The following is a 13430-nucleotide window of genomic DNA, read 5'->3' on the forward strand; positions in this document are numbered from 1 at the left end:
GCATAAAAAGCATCACTGAAGCCTATTCAACCAGTCATTCATCTTCATGTAGTGCGGGACTGAAAGCTATTGGACAGAAGCAATGACAGACATGTTTAATTTCTAGGCTATCTATACTTTGAGGCTGGTCTTTGAAGGCTGGCGCTGTGCCGGCATTGGAGCGCTCTAGCTGCCCACAGCGCTGCCATCAGCTCTACAAACAAGTAAAAGCAGCAAGTGTGAGGACTGAATGCAGATCACCTCATTCACATTCGAGCCGCACGCCCGACACACTGACAATTTTCATCACCTGTACCATTTACTCATTTTTTATCTAACAACTTAAATTAATAACTTACACAATATGCTTTTTCCAATCCCAGGGTCCATTTCTCATGTGAAAAAAAACCCACAATGTTCTACCAAAAGTTAATTTATTAAGCGGTTGTTTTGTTCAGCAGGATGCCTTCCCCTCTTCGTGACCGTGACTGGTTTATTGAGGATATAATATCTTTGGGAGTCATTTTAAAAAGTCTGAAAGGTGCACTTGGGAAAATAAATACATATTCGACTGTAACTCAATAAGCTTCACATATAGTCTTCTTCCTTTTTAAATTGATTTAAAACATGAGTAAGGCATGCATACAACTTTAGAGAGGGTTTCATTGAATACAAATACAATAAATACATTGTGTTTTTATAACTTTGGCTTACAGTACTGAATGTTTTGGAAATCACTATCCCCAATTGTCAGTATATGTATGTAGACGTGTGACATGCAACCATGAGTTCTTCTACTGACTACATCTTTCAAATGAAATATGTTTTCCTCCAGTTGCAACAAAAACAATGACGCAGTGAATGTCGATGCGGCCTATGGCAGCTTCTTCAGTTTTTTTTTCTTCCACCTTCATTTACCGTTATCCAACACATGATAAATATACAGGGCAAAAATGTTATGACAAAAATAAATATATATTAACAGCATTGAAAGATTTAAGACACCAAAGGGCACTCCAAGGCAGAGCTGCTGTGAGGCTCACAGACTTGGCAGTTTTCATTAAGAAACAGCAGTGCACTTGGATAACACTGAAGCTGAGACAGATGCAGAGGACAGATTAATGGTGAGACAAGGAGAGAGAGAGAGAGAGAGAGAGTGTGGTGGGATGTGCTCGAGGGAGAGAGTCGAAGGAAACGTTTGAACCAGTCAGTGAGGAGTCTCTCTCTCTTGCTGCTTTCTCTCTCATTTTAGACCAAAGCCCTCACCAACGGGCCACTTGGCTCGTGTAGTCCTCAGTGGTGGTGGTGGGGAAGTCACCGTCGGTCCCTATCTCTGACTCTCCTCCACCCCGTCTCCCCCCACCTGCTCTGCTCCCTCCCCCTCTGAGTTTAGGCGACCACGGCCTGCCCTGCTGCTGCTGCTCCCTCAGCCAGTGCCTCTCCTCGCGCCTCTTCAAGCGCGACTCCTGGTGCTCCCTCTGGCGCGTGAACTGGAAACGCTGCAGGAACAGGTCCTTGGCGTACTCGTACAGCTGCACGTCCAAGTAGTTGAGCTCCTCGATGCGTCGGCGCACGGCCTCGCTCAGGTCCACGTTGGCGGCTCGCGTGCTGTTGATCTGCGTGAAGGCGGCGATGAAGCGCAGGCTGAATGTCCGCTCAAACAGGTACTGCGTCTTGCGCTGGAACTCGGTCAGGCCGTAGAAGGCCATGTTCTTGAGGTTGCTCATGGCGCTGCTCAAGAGGATGTGGTTCCTCTGGCTCTCGTTCATGGAGGACAGGTTGTAGCAGCCCACCAGGCTCAGGTCGGCCAGCATGCGGACCTGTCGGTTGTTGGCCAGGTTGGAAGGGCAGTTCATGAAGTTGGTCAGGGTGACACCGGACCAGTCGTCCCCATTGTAGCAGTTGGGCAGCTCGTCCTGGGTGGGCGAGCGTCCGTCACACATATGGAGAGCCGTCTTCCAAGTGGCTCCTCGCTGGACATGCTTCCACTCGCTCAGGTAGCGGGAGACCGGGTCACGCAGCATGGTGATGTAGTAGAAGTTCCTGCAACCAAAACAAACACAGTGAGAGAGCTGTGAACACATCATCATCATCATCATCATCACCACAGAGTGCTGGCCTGCATCGTACTGCTGACAGATGGTGACTTTTTGTCTGTGTATGAAACTTCAAGGTTGAATGCTAATTGGCAAACTGGAATTCTCACTAATGAGATTATTATAGTCTCTATATATTGCCCTTGACAATTGAAACCTTGCATCAGAGTAAGGATTTTACAAAATTGGGCAAGAACTATATTTCCATTCCAAAGATTTTCTACCCACCTGCCAACAGAGAGAATAATTGGGAATCAGAGGTAATGGTAATGCAAGGGACATTCAGAAAGTATGAGTATAACTGACCCAACTAAATCCTACACATCCTGTCACTGTTTTGAAATAATGAGGTTTCAGTTGTTGAGCCTCAAATGTGATGCACTTTGACTGGCTATCCAACCCATCATCTGTTACCTAATGACTGCAGGGCGGAGAGGAACTGGTATATGAACTGGTATATACAGTATATGTATTAAGTTTCAAGCTTTAAATTAAAAGCAATATTACTTAAAGAAAAGTCAAGGAAATATCAAACATAACCGCATGTATACAAATCACTTCAGTCAAGTTGATATTTTGCTTGGAAGTGAAAGCCCACACACAGGAGGTCACAAGCCTTCAAGCCAAGGTTGAAGGCCTCTGAACCGCAGGTCCTTTGACATACTGTATACTGTATTTGCGGTTCAGCAGATGTGTCAAAACTCATTCTGACACAAAACAAAGATTGGACAGGTGTTGGTCAGGTAAACCTCTCTTCAGTTGATGTCTTTTGAGTGCCAGGTGAATATTTCATGATGCGACCACCTCCCTAGAGAACAGTCTGAGTTGGGAAAAGCGGAGTGCGACGCTGAGATTTCAGACTGACTCCAAAGCTGCTCTCAGTGCTGCTTCAGTTCTTTCAACACAACAAACATCCACACAGTCTCACCCAGAAGCGGAAAATAAAAAGAGCTACGCACACAGTCTCCTATTTTTTGATGTGCTCAGGATAGAATTCACAACGTAAGATCTGAAAATCTGAAATTTTGACAAAACTTTCAGGTGGTTTCTAAGGAAGAAAATAATGTTTCTTTGAATTTTTGTATTTGATATTTTTTTCTTTGTTTCCATTTTTGTCTCATGCATTATCGGAATTTATTCCACTAGCTGCCTACAGAATGACGTGAATGGCAAATTTAATTCATTTTTAAAGCAAAAACGGCAACCTGTCTCTGGTTTAAGATGATACAATGTGAAGGTTTTGAATTGTTGGTCACACGAGATAACAAATAAGATGATAACAACTTTGGCTTAAAGGACCACCAAAAATTTATAATGAATATTTACAATTTACAAACCAGATTCAGTTCCATTGGCTACGTGTATAGTTTTATTTGTTCCCTGCAATTCTGCTTCTTCAACCGAGAGCAACTTTTTTTTTAATTTGACTTCCATTAAACCTCTTCAGGCCAAAACACGACAGTGATTAAGTTTTAGAATATTCATCTGCATGGTCATGGACTTGTATGAATCTAACTCTTTCTAAACTGTCACAAAAACCTAGATTGTGATGAGAACAAACCGAAAAACAGGAAAATGGTCAGGTCTATTGAGCGCAAATAGCCATTTTATCTGACCAAACAGAACATAAGATTTCCAAAAAAAACATTTCTTGAGGTAATCTGGGGAAGATTAGTCTTTACGGTGCCACAGGACTGCTCCAGCTGCATCCTGGCACTTGCTCCCAGAGTTGGCTGGCTGAGGATACATTCTCATTAGACTGTCTCTAGGACATAAACACATGCAGCAAGTGTTGTTTGAGTGCACTCAACAACCCAAAGGTCAGTTGTGCGCTCCATCAGTGTCACAATACATCAGGATCAACGAGGAGCTGTCTCATGGAGGCTTTCCCTGAGTGATACAGATGGATGTTGAGAGGGGAGGGGGTAAGCAAGCAGCCGCCCACTCTTACCTCTGGCCTGTATCATTTCACACTCACTATCAAGAGTGCTGTATAAAATTTACACTATGATTCTTTTATTCATTCTTTATTCCTTATTTGGATCCCCATTAGCTTTGTTTTCTAATAATAAAATAAGTAAAACAATATCAATCAAACAAAACAAACAGCAATACACGTGAAATCAGCCAAATAAAGTAACAGTTAATAAATGAAACCACGTCAAACGAACAATAGTAACCGATAGTAATCCAGAAGCACACTTACTGAAGATCTAAATGGGATTCAACAATTGGTTTTTAAGAACATTTTCAAAAGAAAGTCTGCTTTTGGTGTGTCTGATGCTGATGGGGAGCTTATTCCAAGCAGAAGAAGCCCTGACAGATAGCCATGATAAACTTTTATGCCTTTATGCATCACATACGATTAGTGATGCAACTTTCCAGCAGATAATTGTTAAGCAAGCACAGCTAACACTGTGGGAAGCAGTTGCAATGAGACACTTTAATGAAATACTGTCTGTCTCCTATTGGCAAAGTTACAGAGCCACATCTCTCTGCCAAGATTTCCAAGCCTATTTTAGTGTGATGGAGTCAAATGAGAAAAAAGAAGAAAAAAAAGCTTGTTAGATGGCTATAGTGCTGGCCCTAGACTTTTGGGGCACTTGAAGGATTTGGTTTTGATTTAATTCTTCTCGTAGCACTGAACCAACTTCTGTAGCCTATAGTTTAAGCACACATAACGTACAAAGAAGTGTGTAAAGACTAGTAAAGAAATGTTTTGCTATAATGATATCTTCCGAGGAACTGGTTGAAACATCCATCATGCAGTAGGTATTTTTCGCAAAATCGCAAAAACTGAAAAACTTATTTTTCGCTTCTCCTCCCACAATTTTTGGACAATTGACACCAAACTTTGCACAGAACATCTACCGACCCACACGGAAAAAACTTGTTCAAATGAATTTTTATACGACCTTTGATGACGAAACGGTAGCGCTTTGAATATTTGAAAATTAGCTAACTGTTACTTCCTTGTACGTAAATATTCATAAATCCAAAACTGTACATCGGATCAAATCCACATTTTAGACATATGTTGGTGCTACTCTTAGTTGCGTTAAAAAAAAATCGGAAAATGTTGCCGTAAGGGGGCGCCATAAACGAGGACATTTTATAAATTCTAATTGGCCAAAGAAATTTTCTTAAAACTCAAGGGAAACCATCAAGGGGCATACCCGAGTCTATATAAAAAATATGGACAAGAAATATGAATGTGCGCGGGACTTATTCAGAAAAGGAGTTTTTTACTGTTTTTCCATCAAAGTGTTTTGGCGGCAATGCTTATCGCAGCTAGCATGTCCATTGACATTACATTGTGTAGTTAGCTCTGGCCGCCATTTTGTCAAGGCTGACAATCTGTTTTTGCTCATAACTCCCCAACCAAACATCGCACATTAAAAATCTTGACATCCACTTGTTCTGTGAATTGAGCTGCATCTGTATGCTTTCTTCAGTTTCGCGAAATTCATCCGTGAGGGGGCGCCAACACCATAACAAGTTTATATCTTGTGACAACAGTAATAACGATATAACTCCAACACCGAACATTCCACATTCAAAAACTCTATATCCACAGATTCACAGAAGTCTGCTCCATCTTGCGCTGTGGTGGACAACGCTCGGGACTCGAGTTGCGCCGGAGGCTTGGCCCCCTAATGACTCCTTGCAGTTCTAGTTATTATTATTTTTTAACCACAGAGTCCTTGGAGTTTCATATGGTTATCCAGTCTATGACCTCTTCATAAATACAGGTTTTGTATGAAGGGTTTTCTAATTTAAAAAAGTGTACATTAGAACAAAGCAGTGTACAAAGTTTCAACCAGACTAAAAACTGAATGCAAAAATGGCAAAAGAGATATCTCTGAGCAACACACAAATAAGAATAAAAATTGGATTATTGTATCAGCTGAACGTTCTATAGACTGAACAATCACAATTTATTCAATCTAACCAGAGACTGCAGAGGGCCACAAGAAAAAATTGTCTACTAAAATATTTAGAGTCCAATTGCAACCATGTGGCTCAGTATTGATCAACGGTTACTTAAGATGTTCTGGACTGGAAACAAATTCAAAATATAGTAAAACATTTTGCGGGGGACATTGTTACAAAAGTATTCGCCCTTGTCAAGTGACACTGTGTAGACATCAACTAAATGGAAGTTTTAATCATTTAGTTAATCCGTCATGACTTCCTCTCAGGCGAATGTGCCTTTGTTTGAGACAAGAACCACGTTGAACCTTACTTAATCATGGATCAATAATGGATAGGAGGCATATTGCAACTCATTCCACTCCAGAATACTCATCTCTATAGCAGCAGCAGCAGCAGCACAAGCAGTCTGTCTTCACTAAAGCACAAACTAAATAGAGGCCATTAGAGGAATTTAAAATACATCAAAATGGAAACTAAAGCAAGGAATGACAAGGGGAGCAGAGGATGGAGCTCAGTGTAATTTAAATAGATGTCGCTATTTCTGTTTAATGAAAGCGTGCAAAACGACTTTGACTGTCAAATTAAAAAAATGCACGACATAATTTGAGACAGCTGAGAAAGATATATAAAATTAATTGTAACTACCATTTCCCCCCCAAAATTCTAGACTCCATACTCAGTACAAATGATTGTGTGGCTCCTTGTCTAGACGTAGTCTGTGACCAGATTGTAAGTATGTTCACACTGTAAAACTGCTCCAAAAGTGTAATAATGAACAAAAAACGTCAGTATGTGTAAAAAAAAAACTTAATTTTTAAGTTCGCTGTTGATGTTCTCCAACAATGAAATGCACAGTGGCATGAATTGCATCTAATCCTGTTACTTTAGTGCTGTAAAACAGTTTAGTATGTTGATATTATTGAGTTGGAACAGAGTTTGAAAGTCAACAGCCAAGCTATTATGCTGTGTGTGGCACAACAGTATTTTGACCTAAATGCTAAACGTCAGTGTGCTAACACACTCACAATCACAATGCTAGCATGCTAATGTTTAGTAGACAAGTTGTTTCCCAGAAGAGTCTTTCCTTTTTTATATATATAATTTGATGAGCACTTTTTGAAACACAGCTTAGTGACACTCATTCTCAAAATGGGGCCTTTTAAAGTATTTCTAACAATACCTGTGAGCAATGAAGAAAAACTATACCATCAACAGCCATCACCTAGTTTTATTTTTAATCACTTCTGAATTACTATTCATTCTGAGGGTCCCATGATTCTTTGTACCAAATTTCATGTCATATCCGTCCAATATTTCCTGAGACAATCATCTCCAAAACCAACAATGTCAACCATATGATGGCGATATAGGAGAAAATCCATGGGATTCATCTTTTGGGGACCATGAATGTTTTAACAAAATCATGACAATGGATCCAAATGCTTGTTAGATATTTCGTTCTGGACTAACAGACTGAGCAATTTACAATTTCCATCCCTTGAGGCATGCAACTTGCCTGACTTGGCTAAAAAACAACCATCTCCCTATAAATATTGTCACTAAATCAGCCACTGAACCCATGCAACACAAATTAAAGGTTTTATCTTCAGACAATGCCAGTCCAACAGACTATTGGCTTTTAATTGCCTGTAATTAGCCTTAAAGACGTTATTTCAGCCCACTGCTTCTCCCTGATTACAGGCTGCTAAAAGGAACAATGCACTTTCAGCCTGAGCGTGTGGTGTTTTGGAAGTGGAAGAACTGTATTTACTCATCAAGACATTCATGTGTGGGATGTTGGACATTGTTGCAGGTGATGCTACACAATAGGGAAAAGCCAGGCAACATATTTCTGTGAGCTGGGCAGAAGGTTGTTCAGAACAAAGGCTAACACATTGAGCAGTAAATAAGTAAAAATGTACCACATCCCAGTACAACAGTGGGACTGACTGATGTTTTTGGGGTGCACTGGGCTAGCTAGATACTGTGCGCCTGTGGAGTTGGAGTTTGAAACAGCTGCTTTTGTATCATGGGACACCTGTACCTGTTTACATGCTGCTGACTTCTCTGATTTATCCTCCTAACGTAACACCTTTTAACTCTCTACAGTCTACACTTCTCCGCAATCCACAAGCATTAAGAAAAACATGTTTTATACATCGTTTCACTGTCATTCTCTGTGCATGGTCGCCTTAATACAGTAGAACAGTCACAGTCAAAAGAGACAGGCACGGCTGTGGATGACATGTAATATCCCCATAACATGGTATGCTATAAAAACAAAGATCATATATGATTCATTTTGATTTTAAAAATGCCATTATGATATGTTGGATTGGTCACAACCTATAAAGAAGAAAAAGTTGGACAGCGTGCAACAATCCCTCAGTTTTAACCTTTATCATCGGGAATAAAGGCAAGATATTCCAAACCTACTGCTGAATGTTTTTTTAAGACAACAGACTAAACGCCGGTCCATGAGACTGCCGCATTCCTGTAATTTTGCACCTCACTTGACTCCTGCCCTTATCTCCACTCTGCTTCTCCTCTGTGTCCCACATTAGTGTTAGACATTAGTGCTCCCTCCGGATCCATAACCTTTTCTTAAAGGTTGTCACATTAATCACGCTGCTGATTTCACACGTCAATCTCCCTCTGTATCTCTAGTGTTTATCGCTCGCCATACTGTGCACAGTCTCCCTTCACTGAGGCACTGCATACAAACAACAATCACGCTCCTTCCTCACTCTTACTTTTTTCTTTTATGGTCTTTTTCCAAGAGACTCATCATTCAGGTAAATCATGGCCATGATAAAAGTTTATGAGAAAGGGAGGCAACATAGTGCTGTCTGATTCAATCTCAACAAACAATTTCAAGGCTGGTATTGTCTCGTATTTTAAGACCTGAAATCAAAGTGTGGGATAAAAGAACTGTTGGAAGCTGCTCCTGAGGAAATCAGTTTTTATTAAAAACGACAGCGAACGTGGACCTTGGAGTGTATTACAAAACAGGGTTACTGAGTGCACAAAGATAGTTTGTATATACACAGTATATATAAATAAAATAACATATAGTTGTGTAGCAACCCTCTCACCTTGAAATTACATTTGTAAACCAATTAATTGCAATGTTTCGATGGTTTGATTACAATTTCTGTAAACAACATTTATTATTTTACTTTTAAATCTTGGTTTTTATATTGTTTGTTCACTCACAGCAAATGATGGTCTGGTTTCATACAGAAAAACGTCTAAAGTTAATTGAATCAATGAATTGAACGATGTTCCCTAACCTTAACCTAACCCTAACCAAATAAAATATGGGTATGCCAGTACAAATTATTGTTGTAACTGTTGTAATTTCAAACCCAGATTGAGTAATGAGGAAGCTTTGCGAGTATTGAATGAATATATTCTCCTGCTCATTTTCAGAACCAGAACCAGTGAGAATGTGCAAATGAAAGCAGACTGAGAACAGAGGTTTCCTTCATCTTCATACCAAACGTGGGTTTCAAGGTTGGCAAATGTTATCTCATATGTTGTATTACAGGAATGCGAAGTACAGCTTTAATGCCTCTAGTATCTTTTTAAGCATAAGGTTACCCAGATCAACATAATTAGCCATTTACCACAAGGTGAGAACATTTTGTTGCCAACAGAAATGTAGATGTAAGTGTAGTTGTCAAACCAGAAGACTAGAGAGGTAATATGCGGATATGTGCTCTTAGAAAATATATGCCGGTATTAAATAACAGACATGTAATAAGCTCTTCTGCTGTACCTGTCACAATCCCCGGCTCTGTCTGTAGACGTTTGCGATATTACTTGCACCGAAGGACTCACCAGGCATCCCTGGCAGGAAACGAGTGTCTAGTCTTTCTTGATCAAAAAGATACAACAGTAGGAATATTTGGCACAGTCTGACTGCCGCGCCGTAGCAAATGTTTCATTTTTGTGACACACACTCTTACGACGAGTGCTGGTAGACATCTGTATTTCTTTATTCATTAAGTTTGAAATTGTTTCTAGTGCTGCTCGGCCTCGTCACAGTCAGTGTGAGTCGCAACATTACAGACCCGTGGCCAAAAATGTGCAGAGGAACATTTAGTCGTCTACTTGACATTCATAGTCTGCAAGGCTTTCATTTGCACAAAAATCACCGCGTATGAAAGGCAATTTAGCTTTCTCATTAAAAAGACATAAACGCCACAGAACCTAATGGCGTCTCACAGAAAAAGAGTGAGGCGTTAAGAGTTTCAAGATTACATTTTTAGGACTGTCTCACACTCACATAAAAGTGAAAGGGCTGGTACAAGGTCAGTGTTGACGTTCATCCCCATTGGAAATAAAATGTTGTCATCCAGCTATTTATTTGCAGAATTTAGAAATTATGTAAGGTGTTTGGCAAAAGTTTGTATTTTCGCAACAGTAACATATAAGTACTTGCACTTGTCAAAGGATAAATGTTATTGATGAGTTTGGTCAAATTAATTCTAAAACTGCTGTGGCTGCGAAGATATAACGTCAAAACAGCATAGGAGCTGAGCCTGACGACCGATTGTGTTCTTAATCAACCACAAACCAGCAGGTTATGTTTTGTTATCAGCACATTTCCTGATATTACAGGGAGATAATGCAGTGTAGTCCAATGTTTGTGTGAAAAATGTGTTCACCGTGTACAAGAAGCAATAAAAAAATGCATCTTGATTAGCGCATCTTTTAACACTTAACCTTGTGAAAAAAAACCCTGAAGGATGCAACATACACCACGTACAAAGATGTTTAAAGATGAATGACCTCTTTAGGTAATGACTTCCTTCATCCCTGCGGTCTTTAATTTCAGCAGTCGTGAAAAGTGATATTGATAAAACCAGCGGTAAGGTGATTGAGAGTGATGAGGACTTTATGACTGTAACATTAGGTATCCTCCATTCCCCAAGCTGAACAATAAAGACACAATATGCATGTAAAAGATGGAGCACATAAATGTGCTGCGCTTCTAACGTCGATACTGTAAGTCTGTTTCAGTTGTTCATTCACATGTTTAATGGCTTCAGAGTGGGATAACATACTGTAGAAAGCCTTTGCTTGAATTCTCTCTTTCAGTGAGGACATGTCCTTGGTCTGTGAGAGCGAGGGCGATATTCTCTGCGGTGCATCTGTACATCTCCGCGCTGTCCCGTTTCTCTTAGACAAGATGAGAATTGAGACTGGCAACATGCATTATTTGTAACCGATATCATTCCTTAATGGTGTCTGAGCTCCCCCTGGCAGCCCATAATGGACCGTTTTTGAGGTTCTCGGCATCTCTTTGGGCTTTTTGATGGTGACGGAATGGGGACAGTGGGTGTCACCTGGGAAGAAACAACAAGAACGATGGGACCTTTCATTTTACTTGTCAGGAAGCTGGCGTTGCTAGTACTTGACATGGTGTGCATATAGAGAGTGCTTGTACTCAGAGTGGCAGATAACAACAAGGGGAAACACTGCCCTTCAAAAGGGATTTTCTTTTTCTTCTTTCATACTAGTACTACAGGAACAGACGATAGAAAAGGAAATGTCACATATTGGAACGACAAATTAAAATACAAAAACTTAAAATTTTCCACAGCAATAATCATTAAAGACCCTTAGCCTCTATTCAAATGTGATCAACATTTTACACAGAGTCTGTTTTCAGGTCTTTGGGAGGGAGATAATGTGAAACAAGTTGTATAAAGCCCTCTGTGTCTCCAGAAGGAGATGCACAAAGTCTAATAAAATGCCGAAAGTAATGAGCTAAAGAAAATTAAAACAACCCTTTGATGTGAAGTTTGAAATACATTTTCTTACCAGACCTCTTTGGCCAACTCCTCAACTCTGCCGGAGATCAGGGGCGTATTTAGAAAGTTAGAAGCACAGCTCTAAAAATGGGGGTTGCATTCGTTCAAAGATTAAATATGTATTCAGACTAAGATTGAACGCACCAGGGGGCTGGGATGCATTGTTCTAGTCACAGTGGAATCCTTTTGTCTTTTTGCGGTCACTGTTTTTCTCTTTTCGATCATCATCATCTCTTTGAAGTCGTTTGACCATGTTGGCTGCTACTGGTATAACACACCAGAATGTCTGACCGAACTGTAGTGGAGTTGCATTGTTCGTAACGTAGGCGGCACGTTTTGAGCGTGCACTCTTTTAACCTCCGATTTCTACGTCTTCCTGGGGCCAGAATAAACAAGGCCACAGCTCACAGAACAATCTCCTTGAGCTGAGACACAAGAAACCACTTTGTGGATGGTCGCGATTGCAAGTAGCACCATATGCCACCTGGATACAGTGAGTGTGGAGTGAAGGTAACCAACCGCTTTAACAGAATGGAAGGTCGTTGGAGGCGAAATCGGCACACACTGTTCGTATATGAACTATACTGCAAACCTGGTCATCACAGGCCTGCTTGCCATTATTCTCTTTGTAAAGGTCCTGCACCTCTCCCTGCTTTCTGACACAAAGGTGAGTTATTCACACAACACAATATGTAACCTTGCTGCAAAGAGAAATATCATAGCCTATAAGAGCTGGGGGGAGGGGGTCTTTACAAGGGGCAAGACCTAAATAAAAAAGATGTGTGCTTTGGGGAGGATGAATGCACCTAGAGTAATCAGCTAAGGATGCAGCAAAGATATGGCCCCATCTTCACTCAAATGTGTGTGTGTCTTTAATGAGATCTGTCATCTCATTTCATCTCCTGGGACAACACCTGTCTGACCTCCTTTGCGTAACAGGGAACAAAGATTTACTGTAATTGGCAGTTAAGCAGTTTCGGAACAGCTAGATAACTGTAACAATCACAATAGATCTCATATACTACTTCATAATGTCAAATAGCTGAAATTCACAAATGCAACTGTATTTCATGCCATGTAAGGACATCTGAGTGGGCCGTTTGGATACAAGTGGCTCCACGGGGGGGAAATGACTGCACAATAAATGGACAAGATGTTGGATATACTGAGCTGAAAAGTATAGGTTGGACAGGAAATCTAAATGTCCCTTTTTGGACAGGCAAGCGACGCACCGCAGTCATAATTGCTTTTCTGTAAATTTGAGGCCAATTACATATTGTAAAATGACAGCACAGCTTCAATTAGCATGATAGTCCTCCTCCCGTCTAATTATGCTCTCCCTTTAATCTTTCTCTTTCAGATATCTCTCCGAGAGACAGCGGAGGAGGAGACAAGGCGTGTTCTCACACATGGTCTTTGAATTAATAATACAGCCAGAGGAGAGACGCAAGTACAAGGGCTGGCAGTGGAAACCACAGTACATGTCACATCACATAACACAGAGCTGAAGACACTGAGAGCTTTGCATGCTGCCATGAGACGTCTAGTCTCTCCAATAGGCTTTAATCGCGCACACTCAAAACTTTGTCCTCTCAGT

The 13430-nt window shown here is 40.7% G+C and overlaps 1 protein-coding gene across 1 annotated transcript in view; it reads right to left on the reverse strand.

The window, feature by feature from the left end:
• Positions 1-1241: 1241 nt before the first annotated feature.
• Positions 1242-13430, reverse strand: part of hs6st3b (heparan sulfate 6-O-sulfotransferase 3b) — a gene marked incomplete at both ends in the record, with an annotated part of 67139 nt that continues 54950 nt past the window's right edge. Inside the window, one exon of the mRNA XM_080038561.1 lies at positions 1242-2022. Within this exon, the coding sequence (XP_079894687.1) occupies positions 1242-2022 (781 nt within the window). The remainder of the gene's footprint in view (positions 2023-13430) is intronic.

The sequence above is a fragment of the Ammodytes marinus genome (assembly GCF_949987685.1).
Source record: "Ammodytes marinus genome assembly, chromosome: 12".
Lineage (NCBI taxonomy): Eukaryota > Metazoa > Chordata > Actinopteri > Uranoscopiformes > Ammodytidae > Ammodytes > Ammodytes marinus.